Source organism: Anarhichas minor, unplaced genomic scaffold, assembly GCF_050575085.1.
Source record: "Anarhichas minor isolate MPS153535 unplaced genomic scaffold, ASM5057508v1 ptg000004l, whole genome shotgun sequence".
In the NCBI taxonomy this organism is placed as follows: domain Eukaryota; kingdom Metazoa; phylum Chordata; class Actinopteri; order Perciformes; family Anarhichadidae; genus Anarhichas; species Anarhichas minor.
In genome coordinates, this window is record NW_027466450.1 from 8128432 (window position 1) to 8151866 (window position 23435).

The window sequence follows — 23435 nt, forward strand, 5'->3', positions numbered from 1 at the left end:
ATACAGCAGGGAACAAGGGAGAAAGAAGAAGCTGCCAAACTGAGCTGACCGGAGGAACTGTGTTGTCAACAGTATGTCACCAAAGTAATCAACGCCTTCTACAGTGCTATTCCTCTCATATGAAACAATACTCCATATCAGTAAGCATCCAGTGTGATGGGATATTGGGGGGAAAACACTATTTAACTGTTGGAAGTACTGGGGTGTACCAGCGTCTTATCACCACGGTAAACAACAAAGAAACCCTCAGTGGTCAGGGGCGTACAAACATGTAGTCAGCACATGTGTTCAAGGCCACATCAAAATATGGCTTGAGAGACTATGTTTAGTTCAAAGTCTGACCTTTACGTCGTTATATGTAATCATACATACGTTCTAATGAAACGTATGACCAGCGTATAGGTTAGTAAAATAGCCACACAACAGAGCACTATGCTGTGCCATCAAAACCCGTAAAGGAAATAGGCAAGAGCAACAATAAAATACCATAATATTAACAGTGCCTGACAAATCTGACCATTAAGCAATCTCTTAAATGCCACAGTCTATTAACCTCTATTGTAATTTCCCTTGCCGCTTTAAGGAATTACATTTTAACAAGACCTGAAAGACAGTCCACCTATGAATCGTTTAATTAAGTGCAACTGAAACCAGTGATGCATGAATGAAAGTTATGAAACACGCATGCAACAATTCAAACCATGTTGCTATGACTTTTACGCAGACATACATATTATTACAGATTATCTGTATGTAAATATTCAACCGTGATGTTTTATTCTGCAGTATTTTATTAGCAGTACAATGTCAGTGTATCTCCTCATCGTCTGTATCTTTGCCAAATGAAATTGAGTTGAACATTCACGCCACGTGTCAATATAAGGCTGGTGTCAACCCTTCTTCAAAAGGAGTTCTATGAAGCCCATTGGGATATTGTATGTGGTATCGAGCTGTACAAATGAACCCGGCACGTCGGAGGCACAGCCCACAGGACAGAATGCGCGGTCACTGAGGTGTGATGAAGATGAAGCCTGGTAGTCTCTTAGCTGATGAAATGGGAATGAGTTCCCAGAACAAACTCAGAAGCTCCCCAGCAGCGCTTCACCGAGCAAACGACACTCCACTATCACGCACATTCACAAACACATTCTGTCACTGATAAACATAGGCTTAATATTTCGCCCACAGAGACAGCCGTTTACATTTTCATTTCAGCTCAACATAAAAGTGATTTGAGTGAATCAGCCAGGACAAAATCCTGCAGATTTAAATTGCTAACTGCTACAACCGTGTTCCTGATAAGCCAAGAGAAGACCGGAGCAATCCTGTCTGTTTCTAAATAACAGGACAGGAGGGGCACATTTTCAGATTTACAGTCCAATCATATTTGAGCAAACTGGGATGCTCTATCACTATGCCATAAGGTTACACTATGGAATATGGTCACTGCTGTGAAGGATGAAAACGCCATGTGTTGGATTGTTGCTCTGTGTGTGTGTGTGTGTGTGTGTGTGCGTGAGTGCATCTTCTCATTACCTGCTGCTGCTACCAGTGCCTGGCGACTCGGCCCCGAGTCTGCATCTTTCCAGCTGATTGGCCACAATCTGCCTTTCCACTTCTAGCTCCCTGGTTAGCCGCTCAAACTGGAGCTCCTGCGCATACATACACACACACACACACCCACACACGCACCCACACACACACACACACACACACACACAAAAGACAAGGGACATTCTCATCAGAGAGAGCTTTGCGTACTTCGAAATGACAAATGTGAAGTCAATACGAGGGAGGCAGGTTGACAGTTTGACAGCTAGCTCCTACAGCGTTGTGCTCCATCATGGCATGTAGGTTAATGATGACACAAAATAGAAGATTAAGGAACCTCAAACAAGCTAAATCCAAATATAAATGTTAGCTCCCAAGTAGGTTAAAAAATAGGGAACGTGTACATTCAAACACACACACACACACAGGCTATATGGTACTGCTATTTCCCCAGCCCACACAGAGAGATAAGCACCACTTCAGTGGGTGATATTTAGCCTTGGTGGCACTGTTCCTATGGGAGTCGAGTAGAAATCAGCATTTGACTAATTATCTAGCCCGAGCGAGGCCATTACTTGCACAGCTCTCTAGCTCCAAGCACTGCATCATGACACTCATAAGATCCACACAGGGGCTTTAGTACACGGAAAAAATGATTGCATACACACACACACACACACACACACACACGCACACACGGGCACTAATTTGCATACCTTCTACCCTTTTCCACTAAAATTAGACTGTATATGCAGATTGTTTTAAACACGGGAAAACACGCGATAGACTCATTTCCACTGGCAGTACTGGTAAGCCTTTCTGTGTTCTTGTTTTCTTGTGGGTCATGTTCAACAGCATGGATGCACCGGAAGCAGTGAAAATGTTACTGCGTACCTCTATTTTTTTTTTTTTTACTTCTGTTGTTTATTCAGTCACTCTATCAAATTCCCAAACCAGAGTTTGTGATGGTTGGAACAGTGGAAAGACTAAAAGATGGTTTTGATGAGTTTTATTTTGTTTCTGTTGTCTGAATAGAGTCCGGTGGCTGTGAGGAGAGCATAGCAATTATATATGTTTTGTACATTAATGAATTATAGTAATTGTTTCAAATCCCTGTTGATTTTATTTACAACATGTGTCACATAGCAATTAATACCTGTGACTACTGCAGAGTCATTTGTCCTAAGAATAAATGCCAACTGTAACCATTCCCACTAAATACAAAAGCCTAAGATGTTAGCTGTTATTTGACCAGTGTGAAAGGGGCTGTAGAAACAACTTTTTTTTTTATTCACCCATACCACTACCACGGCAGTATAAAGAGAAAATTCAAACTAGCACCAACATTCATGTTTTTCTTGCAAAAAGGCCTCACTCACCATGACTCTAGATGGCGGGATCCTCGCCCCCGCTATCTTTAGTTGTGCCATGTAATGGCCATTACCATGGTCAGTTACATTCACAGTCAGCTGCCTTCACACACACACACACCCACACAAATCGACTCTCAGCTTCTTTTGTGACCTCTGAGGAAGTTTGGCCACTCTACGACGCCAAGACCAGCCTACTTTCCACACCTACTGTTCAATGCTCCTTTACATTGAAGACATGCTCTACTCACCCCCCCCCCCCCCCCCCATGCTGCTGCTTTTTTTTTTACCCTCCACTGCTCTCCTCTCCTCTACCTCAGTTGCAGATATGTGAAGCCTAACTGCAGTGAGAGGGAGCATGCGGGAGGGAAAGCTGCTAAGTCCTATTTCCTTAATGACATTTTTTTTTTTTCCATCTCGCTGAGATACACGCGCAGTGCTACGAGCAACCCTGATTACGTCTTGTGCTGCTCGGCAAATAAGATGAGATAAGATAGACCTTCATTCATCCATATTATTATTACATTTACTAAAAAGGACAGCCTGGTACAGAACAAGTTATTGTTTACCTTCACGACGTGGTGGAGGTGTGTTGGTTTGCACAGTAAAAGCCTGCAGCTCACATGCCAGCGGATTTACCCTCCGGTCACGTTCGCCTTTTTGCAATATTCAAACTCAACTCACTGACACAGCAGTGCAGAATATGTCCACATCTTGTTGGAAAACCAATTTTTTTTACTGAGCAATAGTGCAGCTATAACAAAGCACCGCTCTATCTTCATGACAAATAAAATGAGTTTTCTGTAGCTGCTTCTCAATAAAAGCTTGGCAGCAGTTCCTGGTGGAAAGCTTGTGATGTGAAGCAGCGGCAGGAAATGTTAAGCTTGCATTAGCTGTTACAAAGAACACATATGTAAGTAACTATACCAGGGAAGACCATTCGTACTTGCCTTTAAACTATCACTATTGGAGAAACACTCCAGAAAGCAGTGTAGTTCCTCTGTGTGTTAAAAAATGATTGAGCAAATTACATTTTCACTTTGAGATCATTATCCCAATCATTTAATCGCCGAGCACAGGCCAGACTCCTGAGGAAACAGCAGGGATCATCCCGACGCCTGCTTATCCCTGATACATAAAACACACCCACAAGCTAACAGAGTGCAGATCACAGCTCCAGGAGGAGGACAGAGATAGAGTGGCCAAAACACTGATTTACTTAGAAGAAGAAATGAGCCAATAAATCCTCTTTGTGACACATAACCCCCTTCTGAGTGATTTAGTCCCATGAAAATTGCCAATTTCAACTTTCCATTCCAAACAATCATTCTTGTTCACAGTCTTACTTTTTGTGTGGCTCAGTGATCAAAATACAGAAATGTATTTCTATATGTATGCGCAGAATGTCAAGGGAAGAGGGACTTATTCAATTCATGGGCTGCTTTTGACACAGCATTCATTTTAAGAAATTGGCCGTTTTTTTGTTTTTACCAAGAAATCTTGAGTTCTGAACTCTTGGTCCGGCACGCACTCCTCCTCATAGAAATACACTCAGAGTTCACAAACAACGTGGACTGTTCTTGCTGAGTCCTACTAAGCGATGCACAATGGGGCAGTGCTAGTCGGAGGACTGTTTCCCACAAGAGACGGTCAAAAGATTTAAATGATTGAGACACCATTTCTGCACACACGCGCACACACACAAAGACGCCTGTATCTTGTGTGCATTTACAGTGCTGTGGTAATAAGATGACTTTACGGTGCAAACAAGGAATAGGACTTAATGCTTCACCTTCAATGTATAAGAGAGAGAGAGAGATGACACTGAATAGTAGTGAGAAGAGACTGAGCCAGAGAGAGACAGAGAGACAGAGACACAGACAGAGACAGAGACAGAGAGAGACAGAGACAGAGACACAGACAGAGAGAGAGAGACAGAGAGAGAGAGAGAGAGAGAGAGAGATGACTCAAAAACAGTCTACTTGATACAAATCTGGAATTGCTCCAGTGTGTGATTCTGCCACCAATGTGCAAGAGAGAGAACATATGGTGGAAGTGACAAGAGAGGGCTGTAATCCATATGGACACACGCACAGAAAACAGCAAGGACAGAGAGAATATTTTAACATCCGAATATTTGACTACAGTTTACTCCCACTAGATATGTCAGTCTGGGAGCACTGGGCCATTGTAGAAGAGTGCAAATGAGACAAATACAGTATAAATACAAATGATCATAAATATGGATTTCCACTCATCCTCACACACACACCCATACATACAACTAAAAGATTAAATGAATCCTTCATGTGTAAAGGTTATAGTTACTGTATGCGAGTCATGTATGAATACGTAGCAGACGCTTATGGGAAAAGAAAAGACAGTAAACACTCTCTAAATGAAGACGGGGATTTCCTGCTCCTGCAAATGTCACTATTCTTGGCCCACCATTTCTGTGCCTTCCCTCTTTTAAGCTCATAATCCAATTGTTTTGTTTGGCAGCGCGTCACCTCGTCAAGTCCGGCAGCTTCATCTTATGCGGCACTTCTCATTACACAGTTGCACATGCGAGCCACAAGAGAAATAAACAGCTCTGCCTTTCTTGATACTTCACACAAAAAGAGTGGCCGGGCCTTCAACCCGGCTGATTAGACGTTCTGCGATATTGATCGAGCGCAGCCGAAAGAGGCATCTGTTGCAGCCGTAAGGCAGAATAAGTCTCTGTCACTCGTGATATTCAAAGCTGCTCCCAGGCTATAGCGGTCGGGCATCTTGCCCGTATGCCCGGCCCAACCCTGCTGTGTTCTTACTCTGGAGGTGCATGGAGGAAGTCCAAAGCTTCCTGCGTGGAGCTCTGTCCTCCAGGTCTTTTCTATCGCTTCATAAATTGGTTTCAGCCGGTATCAGTTGTAGAATCACTGTGTGCTGTATTGGTTTTTGTTATATACCGTTATGTATATTCATTTAGTTGTTTTCATTAAACTTGGAGCCCTTTTCAGAAGCTGGAGAATGGCAAAAGGTCAGGTGGCCTCCTCGTTCTAATCCTACAGCCAACCATGAAACAGTTCACTGGCCTCTCAGACGGCATGGAGGATTGCCGCCATGCCTCTTTACTATCCCATCCTCAGGCTTTCCTGAGCAAAAGACAAATGTTCCAAAGCTTGGATTCTCTCACACACATTTCAATAGACTTTCCTTATTGCCAACGACTCATTAAGACTATTATGAACAAGGATACATCTATAATAGATTTAGCTAATATCCATAATTAGATTGTGATAGCACAAAGGCTGTGTGCCAAAGTGGACCCTGGTCTGATGGAACGGGGACAAGGATCACACTCCTAAGTGGGGCTCATATTAGCCATGGAGAAGGAGTACTCTCTACTCTGTGTAATTCATTCCATGCTTGGCCCCAGCACAGAATAGGACACATCTATTCACCGTAACAGTCCACCGAGTCAGACTGAGCACAGTGGTAATGGTCGTTAAGCAAGGCCTATGCTTATTTAACGAGTGGGGGCGCAGCCTTGGTCGGTACCAGGCGTGAAGAGGGAGGACAGAAACAATGGGTGGCCGGCCTTTCTGTACCAACAAGGCTTCCAACGCTTTTATTCGACATTACAATGAGCCTGTTGGGCCTGCTGGTCTGCCTTTAGTCCCAGAGCTGAATCAGATCCTGTCCCCCTTGTGTCCTCAGATGGGCCCTAAAGAAACAGATGACACATGGCAGCAGACCCCCGCTACCAATATACAGGCTCCCTTGTCATCTTTATGGATGCTGACAGTACAAGACCCATCTGAAATGCCTGAAGTGGCTTCTGCCCGCTGCTGGTTCAGCACATGAACGCCCGTGCAGCATAGATAAGCGAGGGAGCTTACGCACACATAAACCCCCAAATGTCATACAGCTATATCGACATAACATACACAAACAGCCCCACTACACCATCGTGGATTGATTTTTAATCAATAACTGAAATATTGTATATGCAGTGTACAATTTGTGTGAAATTGTACACAAATAATAAAACAACCTAAAAAAACGAATGCCTCCTTCCAGGGCTGTCTCCAGAACGACGACGTAGTAAATGGTAATATATCGCCTTGTTGACAGTATACTTGAATTCACCAGAGAAAGACGGTACCTTGGCATAAACTAGCAATCAAGAATACAACCATATAATCATTAATCGTTGCGTCACTTCCTCCTAAATTCATTCAATTGGACAACCACAGAAAATGGAACATGCGTCAGCAATGCACCGTACCCTGCTTTATACCGTGTTTTTCTGCTTACAACTTTCTATTCTGGGGAACTTTGAATACATTATTGAATACATTTTAATGCATATCTAATGCTTTGTTGGGCAGGTTTGGGTGCATGAATGTAAAGATTGATTATGCCAGATGTTTCTCTGTTAAGTCAAAATGAAATATTATGATATAGGAATGTCATTCTGCTACAACCTTGCAGAATAAAAAGTTATTGCATCAAATATTTTTGATTTGAAAGCTGGCTGCTAAATGTTGGTAGTTCCTTCGCATACAGCACACAGTCAGCATGGGCAACATGAATTTATGGCGGGCAAAAGAGTTTAACACCCACACCGTGTCCCAAAATCGCTCCACTCGCTTACGGCTATATATTTGTACGTCCAAAACAGATGTAACACGATGTGTATTTGTAGCTAGCGTGGTTGCAAAGTTATAATTTACATTTATCCAAATAATTCACAAAACATTTACCTAGATTTGTGATGCCACCTCTCTTACGGTCAATGTCTGGACAGGAATGCATGTCCATGTCATGCGAGATTCACCATGCATACGACCTAGTTACCGAACAGATGCATCATTTCACCTCCTGTATGCAAAACAAGAAACCTACAACATCATACATGCCACATATGATAAATTAGGATAATATAATGCTGTGCTAGCGATGTGTGAAATTATGCTCGGTAACTCGGCTCCTTCCTTTATGTGACAGAATAATAATTGTGAGCAATACATCAGAGCAATTGCTGCCTAATCCTTGGTAGTGAGAGCCCAAATCCCTCTATTAATTAAGACTTGAGATCTTATCCTTAATAGTTCTCGTTAGCCTGAGCGCCGCCCATGTGAATCTGTTGCAAAGTGTGTTTCGGTGGTGCTGTGAATTGGGCCTGGAAAGATATGGGCTTGCATGTTCATTTGTGATGTTCAGATCCATTTTGCATAACTGGTGCAGATGGCTTTTTTTCCCTTTTAACCAAAGATGAGAATCTACCAGAAATATGTTTGCTCATTAAGTGGCAATGAGGCTTGACAGCTCTTCATCCTCACTGCAGTGTGGCAGACCCATTCCCGACGAGAGCCCGACGCTGTCGCGCAGTGGGAGAATGACAACAGAGGTTAAAGGATTTTCTGCAGCAGCAGGGACAGAAAAGCAGGCCTGAGGTGTGAGCAAAAAAAAAAAAAAGAACTGGCCTCAGAAGAGGCTGTGTGACCAGACCTGAAGGAACCACGCAGTGCAATTACTTACAAAAACTGCCACAAAGTCACCTTGTTACAATACTAAAGGTTTGAGGAAACTGGCTGCAGCGTCATGCCACCACAGCAGAATTATAATAACCACACTGGATAGAAAGACATTTAATAAATACTGTAAAGTGGCTTGCTGAGGTAAGAGAGTGTACGGCAGCTATAGGTGAATCCAAGGGAGAAAATTGCTTTCGCACCCACAGCTGCACCAGAGCTTTTTGTACTGTATAAGCTGATAATGTGACAAGAGGCCACAAAAAAAAACAGAAATGCAAATCATCATTCACTCTCAGATAATGGAAAAGCAAGTTTACAATAGAACATCATTTCTGCCAGGATTTCTAATGCGGCATTGCAAGCATTTATAGCAGGGAATTTGTCGAGCAGCAGCTAAAATTATTTTTTTTTTCTATCGAGAGGAAATTGGCATACGGCAGTTGTATACAGACATGGAATTCAAGGTAAAAGCAGGATGAATACTGTTAGAAAATTGATTTACTGCTGGCTTCCCATGTCCAATAATGATTCACTCCGTGATGACCTCCATGTTGTACCGGTACACTTTAGCTGCTTATGATTCTGTGTTTACCAAAATACAGTGTAATCCATTGATCCGTGGCTGGAAATTTCTTTGTTCATTTTTACTATATCTTTAAGAATGTTAGTTGTTGCACTCTATTAAAAAAAAAAAAACGCACCGACTAAAAACATTGTTCACCAGACCTCATCACTCCAAAAATAATTTCATGTTGGCGGCATTTGAGATAAAACATTGCTGCTGACACGGAGGAGTATAAGACCCCATATATTTGAGCATGAAAAGGAAATTACAATTTGGCTTGATAATCAAATGCCATTATAGAAACTGTCATTTGTGTGGTGAATGCTGAATAAAAGGAGCTGTCATCGGCATTAGCAAGTACTGCAGCCAGCACTTGCCGGAGATTGACAACGAAAGAAAGACCGTCAATAACAAAGAGAGACTGTGTGCGAGGGGGCGAGCGCAAAAAAAGAAACATCATGTCAGTTCCCAACAGATCCAACGACAATCTTAAAATGTGTATGAGTGAACTAAAGTAAATCTTTGAACGATTTGTTTGTGGCCCCTGTAAGCGAGGTGTGACTGGTACAGGTGGTTTAGGCGAAAAAGGAACATGTTGGAAATAGGGCTCAATGCAAAGGCTGGTGGGTGTTCTTCCCCCTCACACTTAAATCTTCACAGTAAACGCCTTTGCATTTCTGCCTCATTAGCATTCAAAGCCAGACATAATTACACCTTAAAAGACAATTTATGCAGCATTACTAGTGGAACCAATTAGCAATTTTTCTGTGAATCGGTGGACACAATTTCTCCTTTCAAAAACCTTGACTTCTATAATAAACCTGGCTTCAAGTGCACGTGGCACCTGATTATTGTGTGTGAAAGCGATGTTTTCTAATCTAACAGCATCATCTTGTCATTGGTGCTGTTAGCACAAGTGTCAAAGACTGAATTCAAAAACAGGACTTACAGCTGCAAATTACAAAAGTCAACTACAAAGCTGTTGAACCTCAACAAAAGCTCGTAGGTGACGCTGCTGATAGTAATGCCAAGGCATAGTGGCAGATAGTAAATAAGAGTAACTCACAAAAAAAAAAGGCAATCTGTATCTCCTCCGCTGGAACAAAAAAACCCAAAATGCTGCGGCAGTGCAATCACACAGCCAGTGCAATTCACGCAGACCCGTGAACAAACAATTCCACTGAGAGATCAACAGCGTTGTGTCACAAGACACAAAAGAACATTGCTCTGGGCAAAGATGAGGAGAGTAAGCAATCCAGGGGCTGTCAATCCGGCGGTTTCTGTAGTGAACAAAGACTGCAGTGACTCGTGCGATTACCTCAAGATCATTTAGAGAAACTCATCCGAGAGATGTTTGGGCAGAGGACGAAACAGAGCCGTAAAAAGCTCATTGGTGATTCACCCGGTGGAGTTCCTAAAACTTGGACCGCGTGCCGTTCCAAGGGCGGCCCCAGCAGCATCTTACACGGTGCTTCCAACTTCCCGAGCACAACTCCTGCTCCCCGGTGACCGGGTCCCTCCGTGTGCGCTGTTGACTGTGGCAATGATTATAGTGATAACGATGATGCTGATGACAGTGACGGTGATGAGTATTAACAGGCTAGCTTGGGGGGGGGGGGGGGGGAGATCAAACCGACAGCAGTGTGCCGGGCCCAGGCTGCACACAGATGCGCTCCTTTGACACCATGTCACATTTATCTCCTCTTCCTCGCTTCCTTTCCTTTCTGTTTTCCGCTGCATTGACAGCCTCCTGCCACAGCGCTTCAGAGCACCATTCACAGGTGACAGCCTCTCTGACTCTGCCGCTCTCCATCACGCTCACGCTCTCTTTTGTCCTCTTCCATTCACTCACCACCCTCTGCTCCCTCCCTCTGTATCGGAGCGTTTTGTCTTTCCTCTGTATACCCGAGCACTATCCTTCACCTGTATCCCTCCCCTCTCGATCGGTCTCTCTCTTTCTCTCTCTCTCGTACTTGTTCTGCTCCCCCGTGGGGTAATTGCTCGGAGCCCGGCTTCCATTTTTATGACTATAATCAAGGCCAGAATGCTTATGCCTTTAGATTTCTCCTTGCCTGTGTCACAGAGGCAGCGCTAGGGAGAGGAAGGCAGATAAGGCCCCGAGGAGTGGAGAAAATCACTAGTCGATTGTAATTAGAGTCCTTATTTCTGCTATGGAGGTGGAAGAGACACTATCGCCTGCAGAGAGAATTCAACCTTTCTGCTGTGCTCATGGCATGGAATTGCATAAATGGGAAAAAGCACTGCCTTGAAGCTTTGCCCACGACCCGCCTGTTAAGTCCTTAAGCTGGGGTCACTTAGACAAAGATGACTTTGGCTTCATTAAAAAAACGTTATGGAGACTTGCACTGGTATCACAAGAGGGTAATATTTCAGCCAGCTCATCAAGCCTTGAAGAAGAGGGTGCTGGAGTTGTAGCTCTCAAAGCAAGGTCAGCTCATTGGCTTTGCGACGAGTCCATATGTGTGCGCCTGTGCCTGATTCGGAGGAAAACGGGGTCACAGAGTGTATAGCTCCAGTTTGCCGGGGAGAAGCTGGAGGCAGACAGATTTTTCATGTGGAACGGGTCCTCCAACAAAGTGGGAAAATTCCACTGTGGTGTTTTCTGGAAGGCGCTGTGTTGAAACGCCATAGTGCGGCAACGCCTAAGAGGCCCCTTTTTGCCAGTAGTGTGGTGCATGTAGTCATGTCCAGGCACAGCTAATGACAGCATTACTCTGAGGGCAAAGCCCCATGATGGGGGAGGAAGAGGAGCACACAACGAAACACAGCGCTTTACACGGGTAAGAAACCACAATCTTGATTCTAGAAAATGATCTGCTCATCAGCGCTTAGGATCGCGAGGACTAATTTGACACCAGACTTGCGTTTGAGGATAAATCTCTGCCTCTGTCTGCAACTCTTATAGCTGTAAACAAGGGGCCATTTTAAAATGTTCTTGTTGCTCAGTGTGCAATATCAACATTACGGTTACGATTAAGTTTGATTATGACATCAAATCAGAACTTAAATGTCCAATGGATCTGTGATTGTATTACATCTTTATAGGCAACGTGTATAGCAACATTTAAAAAAAATAAAATGAAAAATAAAAACATTTGTCTCCATATTTCGGACATAGTAATTACGTATATGTGAGAGCACGATATATAAAAACATCCACATCGGAGTTGAAATCACCAACTTTCCACCAATCTTGTTCATCAGCAATAAACTTAACACATTTTGCGAAACAGACGATAAATACGAGCCAATCAGAAACAGAGCAGGGCGGGTCTTAGCGTAATGCAGGTTGGGAATAAAATCAATCAATCCAACTACCATGAACAATAGGGCACAAACTGCAAACGGCTTTATTGCTAGTGTGCTATTGGTTTAGCCAGTGGTGGCTAATGTTGCCTACGCCGGCTGTAAACACTTTTAAAAAGGTACTTGCCAAATAAGAGCCTTTTTAACAGAAACACAGAAGTCACTACACTCACTACAAAATGTGGCAAGTGTGCGGCTGATGAATGTCGACAACAAAAACAAAACCTCTTTCATCGCTCTGGATGACACCTGTCTGTGGTGGACATAATGGACATTAGCCAGCTGTTTCCATCAAGGTACAAACTGTTCATCTCTGACATTAGCACAGAAAGTTGCTGAGGGATGCTGCTTCATATGTTGAGTCCTTTACGGGCTGCAAAGGTGCAGCATTGCTGCAAAAAGCCTTGACATTTCAAGGCTTACATTAATAGCCCTATGCCAACTACACAGAGCGAGGTTTACTCTCTTGTCATCACCTACCATCCCTCCCACTCTTTCAGCTTCCCCAGCCTATTGATGCTGCAACACCAACATAATCAAAATAGGAATACTGAGAAGCCACTGAAGATGTGTGTGTGTACATTAAGGAGTGCTTGGCGAGGATGAAATCAAATTTGACGCAGCTACTCCTCTCCTGGGAGACGCGGTAGGTAGCGGAGATGAGGGCAGAGTGATCACTGACATGCTCTTTATTAAAGGGCTAACCTCACACTCACTGATGCCTGATCAGTGGGAGCCAACTACATCTACAGCCTCTAAAAGGTTTCATCTACACTACTTTATGTGCATTTAAATTCGAGCATAAGAACACCTGAATGGCAGTGCCAGAAATGCTTTAACACATAATCATTCTCTAGCAATAATAACGTGTTTCCTTTGTAGCCGATAGCTCTTGCCCATGAGGGAAGTCAAACGTTCCTATTCTTTGTGAGAAAGAAAAGAGACTTACATGCGTTGAACATTTGAAGGTAGCGATTCTAAAAAAAACCTGGCTTTAAGTTTGTTTTTGTTTCAGTATATCTCAGCCTTGATACATTTGCTGACATTGGCGCTTCCTTCCATGATTGGTCACACCCGAAGGCGCTTCCCAGCGGGAGTTACCGAATGAGGTTTGAAAAAAGAACTCACTCGAAAGCATATTGTTTGGGTAGAAACATACAAAGACGTATTTCAAGCCATTTATCTTGCAGATCGGTCTGGAAGAAACATTCTAGGGCCCTTCCACACGTTCAACTTTTTACTACATTTCATACCTGTCAACATCTATCTATGACCTTTTGTTCATTTCAACTGCAAATTGTTCGGTGTCCTGCTGTTGCAAAGTACTTCAACCAGGCAGGAAAGAAAATGTCAAATGTAAAAGAATTTGACATTGTAAACGTGCGTTCTTCACGCCGAATATTAAATCACCGCAGAGAGCACCCCTAATCGGGCCATGACGTGGCATTTTTATATGCATGTAAACACACACAGTGTTGGCTCAGACAAAAACGCGGTCAAGCATTTTATTCGTCAAACGAGAAATATTACTATAAGATGCAGTTGTATCCAGCTTGAACAGTTCTCCAGCTGATTCCGACATTAAGGGCCAGGTTATGCTCCAAATAAACTAGTTCACATGATGTGTTGTTCGACGTGATAATCGTTTAAATATGGAGGTAATGGCACACATCAGTAGGGATGCACTGATCCGACTTTTTCAATCTGGATACTGATACCTGGGCTTCAGTCATCGGCCGATCCGATACCAGTGTTTAATTAATAAGCTGTTTGCGTCACTGTGTGGAAGTGACTGAGGTCAGTTTGTTTTGTGTGTAAGGCGACATCAGGCTTGACTTTAACATTGCTTTAGTAAAACAAAATATTACAAATAAATGAATAGAATATAAATAGATATAAATTCAAAGAATTGTTATTTATTATTAAAATAATAAACGGTACACTAACAACTTGTAATAACACAATGTGTCTACCAGTGGAGGTTGAATATTTTACCGTAATACTAGACGCAGACATGTAAAGAAAACACTATTATTAGGCTCCCCGATTTGCTTTATTAGTCAGCACTTTCCCAAAAGTCTTCAATAACTGAAGGAGAAGAGCTTAAACTGATTAAATTTAAATGTACAAAACACGGAAAATCCTGTCCTCATGCGTCTCCCTGTCATCGTGAGACCGATTCGATGTCGGGTATTCTATTCTAATTAAAGACAGTCCACATCGTCATTAGTCATCGACGAGCTTTTCATGCTCTCCATAAATCACACCTTGGAAATCTTGGAGATCTTAATTTTACAGCTTAACCTCATTGCTTGTATCATTCATACACACTCGACTTGCAGTTTGGATATTTCCAGCAGCATTTTAACACGGGAAAATGTTAGTTGAGATGTCAACTGAGTCGCTAATTTATGGCTAACAACACGAGTCTGTCACTGTCAGCTCTTTACAGATGCACAGATCGGTGACAGATAAGGTGCTTTGCTACCACGAGCCTCCAGAACAGCTTCATTGTTCTTTGGCAATACATCACACTGGAAGGATGAAATTAAAATCATAATTGAAATTCATTCAGAGTCATTTCTTTGACAACAGAGTTTCGCAAAACGGTACCACTTTTTATAGACGAGTCAAAGAAATAAGAAATAACATATTTTTTAAATCAGATTTTATGTTTCCTGCTGCAATTTATAATAAACTAAATATTCTTAAATATTCCAATAAATATAATAAGACATCTGTGGTTTTATGTAATAATAAAAAACTAAAAAAGTAAACTACATCTGACAAGACACACAAGGGACCTTGTGGTTGCTGAATCCACACAAAAGACTGTCTGAACGAGTGCCGCCGCCTCCCACTGCTTCAATTACACTAAAGATGAAACAGATAACAAAAACTAGGTCTCAGATAATCCTTGAAACAACCCCCTTTGGTTAAATTAAATTTGAATAAAGATAATAAATACTGAAAAGGGGAAATTTGTACAGTTCATTTGAAATTACAATACAGTTTGAGCTTCAAAGCAAGTTGTGCAGTGCAGCAAGAAAAACATTGACATTTAAACACTTAAATGGGGTCTGTAATAAACCATTATGGATGTGTCATCCTGATGGTGGATCAGTGCTTTTAAAGACAGAGCAAAGACAGGACTCCAATAACCAGCAACTGCTGCACGACAGGACCAAATCCTCAGATTAATGGCAAAAAGACGTGTTAGTAGTAGTAGTACAGAGAGAAGACTTAAGTCCACGGATATGAACACAACAGGAGAATGCAGTCACAATATGTTGGTGAATCTGTCCTTGTTTGGGCATCTTGGCAAAGCCTGTGCAGCTGCAACTACAGCAGTGACAGAAACAGAAGTTTGGAAAGAGAGACGAAGAAAAAGAGGAGTAAGGCAAGGAGTGAAGAAGACAAGAGGAGGGAGGGAAATCACCCAATAAGAAAGGCAGAAAAAGGGGGAAAAAACGAAAGATAGTAGGGCGATAGAGTCAACACTTACCAAACACCCAGTCATGCTAAGCCCCAGCCCGTGACCACAGCTACAGCGCAGCAGACTTGCATGTTTACATCGACAGCCGGATCCCTCGAAGGTCTTTCTCTCAACAATCACAGGACAACCTCACGCGAAAGCACAGAGGGAAGGAAAAAAACAAACTCACACGAGCCTAGTCTCTGACCTCCATCTTTACACTCTCACTCACCCTCTGATTTGCCTCTCCAACTCTGTTAAATACGGAGGAGAACAATCTTTTTACAGTCCTGACTGCATGTTTCCAGCCAGTCCCTCTAAAAGCAACAGCTCAAGCAGGCTACTCGCTCTTCCTGCTTGCCTGCAGGGATATCTGCACTAACCGGAAGAGCCGCTGAGGAATACTCTAGGGAAGGAAGTGACATCGACAGGTACTCCCTCTTTCTTTCTTTCCTTCCTTCCTTCCTTCCTTCCTTCCTTCCCTACTCATGTAAACAACACCCGCTTTCCTGCTGCAAGCCTAAATGGGACGTCCGTGGGCTATTTGAAATTAATGAATTGCCTTCTCTGGTATATATTATCAAACTTAACTCAACTTAAGTGTCATTCTGGGGGGGGTAAAGAGGTATGCGAGATGTCCCAGGGGGAAATTATCATAATTAATAATAGACTAAATCTCTTGAACCCAGTTTGCCCTGTGCTGAATTCTCAGGAATATGGAGGACTGGAACGAAGCCAGAGCAGAGGAGTGTGTGCATGTGTGTGTGTTTAACAGAAGGTAGTGTGGATGAATCATAGAGAGGGAGTGAGTCAGAGGGCATGTCCCACCACAGGCTCACAAACCCTGCTCGGGACGATCTTCCTGGTTGTCCATTGACGCAAGCCAGGCCACGACTGCAGCCACTAAACAACCTAAAGCTCCCAGTCAAACTTATTCCACTTCAAGGCAACAAAGTAAACAAAAGTCCGATCCAACCACAGTTCTGCTCTAAACATAAATCATCCCGCACGCAGAGAAATGACAACTTTCTACTTCCTAATAAAAGTTGTATGATTACAGTGACAACAGGGTGTGTGGCACAACTGCGACAGGAGGAAAAAAGAAAGTCCACATACTTCGACCCGGTGGATTTCTTCTGAACACAATGGGTGTGAGTCACCAGACAACTTTGCGTTCAATAAATGTCACTGTACAGTGCTATGAGAGATGAGACATGAATCAGAGGGCTCTTAGCAGGGTGTGAACGGAAGAAACACACTACCTGTTCTTTGACGGAGGCCAGGATGTTGTTGGCGGTGTTGTCTGCCTCCATGTTGCGGCCAGTTGAACTGTTGCAGATGGTCAGCAGAAGCCCCTCCTCCGTCACTGGGCTCTGCTCAGGAGCTGGCATTCCTCCTGTGAGGACAAACACACACACATACACACACACACACACACACACACACAACATGATCTGGTCTGAAAAAAAAAAGCAGCACAATCTTGTACACACATACCAAACTGTGTGCATGTGTGTGCAAACACGCTCCACTCACAAATACACACTTGAGTCAACCACTCCTCGATACACAGAGGCGAGTAATGCTGGGAAGTGACAATCAATGGTCACACACCACGACCAGTAATACACAAACACACACCCGCACACGCCATATGGACCAAAGACAAAAAGGGCTGTCCGTGTTTCACGTCTGTGACAGTGCAAATCAATGCCACATGGACTAAGGCTACACACAACTTTAAATGATGACCAGTGTGTATGTAACACACTCTCACGTTAAGAATACAACAGAAATTTAAATCTTAGCAATGCAGAAGCTGCCCTGAAATACCAAGCGAGTGTGCGCAGAGGTGAATACAATACATGTTTGCGTATATAAGATGCAGTGGAGAGGTAGAAGAAGATGAGCGAGGGCTGGCTTTTGAAAAACAGAAGAAAAAAAAAGTCAGCAGCCCCGACGGAAGAGATAAGGTGTTCCCTGTCTCCTTTGCTCTCTCTGGCCTCTTGTCCGAGATTGAAATAAGAAAGCAGAGCGAATAGTTATGGTCTCATTATATCTGTTGACAGAGAGAGTGTCAAGGGAACGCTGCTCAAGGTGGATGCATACTAGAAGGAGCCTGTTGAGCCAGACAGGGCAGCGAAAAGGGCTGCGACGGCTGCCTCATAGCTCAGGGCTGCGGCAGCAGACACAAGCAAGGAGTCTAATAACACAGGAGGTATGTGACTTTAGGGAAACAGGGATTTTACTATGACTTTTACTGCCGTAGAGATCCACTGCCACTGTCATCTCCAAGATACAAACATAAAGACAGACTCCACCCCCAGCCCACTCCACGTACATCTTCATCTACATGCTGTACTTCGCTAAACCACACAGCACGCAGTCACCGTGATACAGAAACGCCACATGTGAATATGGAGAGGAAAAGTAGCTGCGAAAAATCCCCATTAAATAACCATATGGTAATTGACTAAAGAGCCATGCCCCGAGCAACTGAACTCTCCCCCCATGAAAGTGTGTATTATAGCACCTCTGGTTCATAATGGGTGCCTCAGGGTGACTTGTTATAGACTTGTTATACAGTAGCTCTGCTGAATGAGTCAAAGTTGTGCCAACAGACATCCTTTTAAAGGGTTAAAGGGTCATTTGTTGTCATGTAAAAGCACCCCCCCGACTTAAATTTGCATATGTGCACACACACACACCCACACACACACCCACACACGCACACAAGTAAGGGATCATTTAGCTCAGGCTGACAGCCAGTTTGTGTGAGCCGGTTCTGTTGTTTACTTCTAGGGAGTAGAAGAACGTGGGAGGTCCCCCAGACACTTGGGTGAAATGTGACCCTGAGGTATTCTGGGAGTCTGTCACCAAGGCAGCGCGAGCATTTCAAGGTGTTTGAGCTGACCCGGTGTCATGTGGCAGCCGCGGTGTTAAATGACAGATAAGGTTGTACTACTCCAAAGTATGTTTGTCCACACAGGATATTCCATGTATTCCCCTGTCAGTCTCTCAAATTCCTTTCCTGCTCATTCATAGTGTTGCAACATACCGCCCTGACTCCCCCCCCTCCTCCCTCACTTCCACTGCAGCCTTTGAATCAAGGACACGCCGCTGGATTCCCAGAAAACGCAGCGACAGGAAACGGGAAAAGCTGTTTGAATTTGACAGAGCTCCTCCTCCTTGACTTTTGAACAAACACAAGAGAAACAACACAGACAGGACCGACAGAGCGCACATTTTAAGCTGGCAGAAGTTGCCAGCCCGGTCGGGGAGGGCAAAAATCCTTTCTTCTTTCTCTCTCGGTATGTTCTCACAGAAGAACAAAAAAAAGAGGAGTGCAGCTATGGAGCCAGTTATGGTGATTGTCATGTAAATCACCATAGAAGTAGAAAATGGGCCTTATCGAGCTTGGCCTCTCTGTGACCCTTCAATGTCTGATAAAACACGCCCTCCGTCAAAAAACGGACTTACTAGCTTGTCGAAAAAAAACACAGATTTTCATCAAGGCGTCACCAAAATGTGAACATAATCTGTCCAAATGAATATTCTCAGCAGTCTAAAATTGACTGTAGGAGAGTACACACTAAGCAGACTGTAGGAAGTAGAATCAGAAAAAAACAACATACAAAAAAGGAAAAGAAACCCCCTACCGAAGGCAGCATTGGGAAAAGATCAATTTCCTTCATTGTGTATCCGAGCCTACCTATGAAATTCCCCATTGTATCGGGTCCAGAATGATTTCACTCTGCTTAGCTTGGAGTTCTCGGCAGCTGTCAGATGCGAGTGAAGACAACCAAGCTGCTGCCAACCTACCGCAGTCCTATTGGCACACGGCTGACTGGTTCTTCAACATTACCCTTTGTGTTTCGCTCCAAAATGCCCGGGGATGGAAATAACCTTGCTGGACTGCCTTCGCTAAAAATTTGGTTTGTCATGCCCGTAAGCTGCATTCACAACAAATCAGGTGCGTGCCGCCGACCGCCGCGGGGTTGTGTGGCAGCGGGAGAGTGTCACTCAACAGACACACACACACATTCAACCCCCCAAATGTAGCACAACTAGACTTTATGTATCACAATTATTGTTGTCAGTCAGAGCGTTTTTATGATATTGACAGTTACAACCACACTTGAAGGCAGCTTCATTCAATTCACAGCAGCTAGACTTTGCAGTAAACACTTTGAAGTAAACACTTCCCAACGGGCACCCATGAAGTCAGCTGTTACACAAACACCTGGGCAATTGAGGTAAATGCTCGTGTTTTGTCTTACACCCTGTTTTTTACTTCCTTAACGTTTCTTTCTGCCCCCTTTCCCAAGGCAGCGAGAGGAAGAGATGTTAACTGTAGGTTACTCTCTCACCGACTCACTGCTTGCGTGATTGGTCACCGCGGCTCCACGCCGCGCTGCATTTCTCCAAAACTTGATTCTGTTTCAACTTTTTTTCACCGCAGGCCGCTGCGTTGTTGTTGTTTTTTCAGGATCCCCAACTGCCGCAGCCCAAACACACACACACACACACTGAGAAGCAGGTGGAAAGCCCAAACTGAGCAGCTTTCAAGGCTATCATTAGGGTAATGCCTGAGGACCGTACTGCGTAGTTCCCACAGAGTAAAGATGACCTCATTCTGGTCTCAACAATGAGGCTAACTAGCGTCTAATTATTAGCCTTATGGTTATTTCCCTTGACTAAGTGGAAAATAAACACTCTGCATACCATCTTTGAGTATAGGTAATGACAAAATAAACTTTCAGTGACAGAGTTGTCCAACTATTCAGCGTGCAATAATAAGCATCTCCTTGGCAAGACGCTCTTTCTAGTCAGCTAAATCTCCCCTTTAACGTATCTTAATCTTCAAGTCTCCAAGTCTGCCAAGAAACGTCTTAGCCTGACCCCACCCTGACTCGGACCACGTGATCTGATCTACTGACCTCAGACTCCGGCCACTCCTCGGAGCTTCTTACACAATCCCTGTTTCCGTGACTCTCTGTCTCGAAGACTAAATGTAGTTTATGGTTCAAGTGATGAAAGGGAAATGGAAGCTAGAGTGCAACAGAGTGTTTTAAAAAGAGCTGTTCTGAAGGGAATGCTGCTTAAAAACGGATCAACTGGCCCAGATTCAAATACTGCCTTCTTGCATCAATTTCATCCGCATCCATGAATTCATCATTTCTCTGATTCCTCTGAAAGCCACCTGTGCCTTGTGTCACCTTCTCCAAGAGCACTGCAGCAGCAAATGTAACATCAGCTGTCACACAGGCCACGTTTACATGCACACGGGAAACCTGATTTACTGGGAGAAATCAGGTTAAAGCAGGAAACCAGAGAACACGTTTACTGGCACCATAGTAATACAATTATTGTAACTCCTGTGTTCACATGCAGCTGGTCAGTAAGCACACTTCTCCAAGGGAATACAACTGCATATCCATGTGCATCAGTGATATAGCATTGAAGAATTGTTGTCTTTAATGACTGTGTTCATGTGTCTGCATTTTGAAAATATCCTTCCACTTAAACGTTTATAACTAACTTATTCATTTCAGTTTCTGTTTTCGTCTGACTTTCTATTTGATTATTTGATTTTGGACTCGAGGATGCACCACTATTAGTAATCTTTCCTTTCGTGCTGCTGTCACGTTGATACATGTCTGTAGCGTTCGTCATACGTTCTGACACGTGCTTTTATAAAGACATTGTTGGAAACCTGGTTAAACACTAAGAAATCAGGTTTCTCCAGTAAAACTCTAGCTGTGTTACAAGCTGTTTTCTCTTAATCCCTACATAGCAATCAATCAACCAGGTTACTGCAGAACCCTGACTAGTGACCTAAGTGCATGTTAATGCACCGACTGATGTATTCCTTTATTTTCTCATTTGAACTCTTGGAGAGTTAAACAGCCGTTACTATAACACGTGCCGTGCACATCCACACTACTACGTTTCCATTTTAAAACGCGTATCTTTTGCTAAGTTTTCAGAGGTTTAGAGCACCGGAAACGGATAAGTTTAAAAACACTCCCGAGGACGGCTACGTTTGAAAGATCCGGGGCTACCTCCTAGTGTGGACGGCGTAAATGCATACGTTTTGGAAATTTGTCTGTTTGAGTATACAGAGGAAGATCTTAGAGGTAGAAATTGAAGTATCAAGCACAACCTTTTATTATTAAGGAGTACTATAATACTGCTGTAACTTATCAACCAATCTACTTCCTGTTTAAACCGGCACCCGCATGCCCAGTGTACGTGAACAGTTATGTGATTTTTGTTTTCAGTCGTGCTAGTATGGACAGAAATCATTTCGAAAATGATGCTGAAACGCCCGTGTGGACGTGGATCGTTTTTGTTTTAAAACCCCGGTTCTAAATGGGAACGTATTGGTGTGGATGTAGCCCAAGTCAAAAGCTCTATTGTCTCGTCATTCAGGGGGAGGAACATTTGTCTTCAGGAGGCTGAGCGACACCAGGTCACAGACATTCAACACAGACAAATGGAGATGAGCTGAGAAATAATTATAAATTACCCTAAATTTCAATCGCAGGGAGTCTCGGAGAAGCAGCAGTTCAAACGCTGATTGCTCCGACTTGCTGAGCTAAAAAAGGTCCGGGAAATCGACAGCTCAAACAGAGCTGAGAGCTGCTGGCGGAATATACAGCAGGCTCCATTTCTCATATACTGCAGCTCTTTTTTTGGAAACAAAGGGGTGATAACAGTTAATTACCTTCTTCTTTAAAACTCGTTTTTATTTCCACATACAGAACCAAACATGGCAATCCATGCAGTGCTGCATTGTGTAGTGAACCAATACACATTCCGCTGCATATCAAGCACCTCTAAGCTGACAGTGTGCAGGTTTTCATCCATACACCAAATTAGATATTCACTGATTAACACAGCAACTTGTGCAGGAGGAGCTGATCAGTGAAATCATCTGATGGATTTTTTTTTTTATGAAAGCCCACATGCTCTCAGGCCCCTGTGGAACAGTGTTGCCCATTGGCACTTAACTAGAGTGACCAAGCAGCGTTATGTAGCATGTTAAAGCTTTGTGGGGAGAAATACAGTCCCATTACTAATCTCTCAGCAGCTACAACTACATCCCCAAAGACCCCCCAATGCTTAATTGCTTCTTTCACAAACTGTATTGACTTCCTTGAATAAAACTAACATTTGTGGTCCAATGTAGTTTATCAGAATTAACCAAGATGAACAATAAAAATATATTTCCGCCTCAATAAATCCCCAGAATGAAGACGGAGGTAGAAAAACACTTCTTGCATTTTTCGCTCCAAAAGCATTCACGACAGCAGCATTATGTTTTTACAGCAAGTCAATGAATTCCGAAACAATTTCTGAAATCCCCTAAACTGCACACACTACTTTAAGGCGAGACACGTTGTTAGGAAGTGCTGACCGAAGCCCTGACAAAGTAATTGCTCTGAGCTGATTTGAGAATGTGGGTAACACAAATATACCAATGGTCCTGCACACACTGCATGTCACTGATTAACCTTAACCTCAGACAGTACACTACTAAGTATCCGCATACTGCGACTTCTTAGTAGGTGCCACATGTGGACAATTCTTTTGAGGAGGATGACACATTTTCTGTAAGC

At 43.3% G+C, this 23435-nt stretch overlaps 1 protein-coding gene across 2 annotated transcripts in view; it reads right to left on the minus strand.

The window, feature by feature from the left end:
* LOC142968377 (plakophilin-4-like) overlaps positions 1-17380 on the minus strand; it is a 52556-nt gene extending 35176 nt beyond the window's left edge. The window contains exons 1-2 of one of the 2 annotated variants that reach the window (XM_076108219.1): positions 17073-17380; positions 1537-1652 (exon numbers count right to left, since the gene is read on the minus strand). In XM_076108219.1, the coding sequence (XP_075964334.1) occupies positions 1537-1652; positions 17073-17321 (365 nt within the window). In that variant the 5' untranslated portion in view covers positions 17322-17380. Of the gene's footprint in view, positions 1-1536; positions 1653-15840; positions 16128-17072 lie in introns of those variants that run through there. The other variant, XM_076108229.1, reaches the window with a different exon arrangement.
* Positions 17381-23435: the final 6055 nt, after the last annotated feature.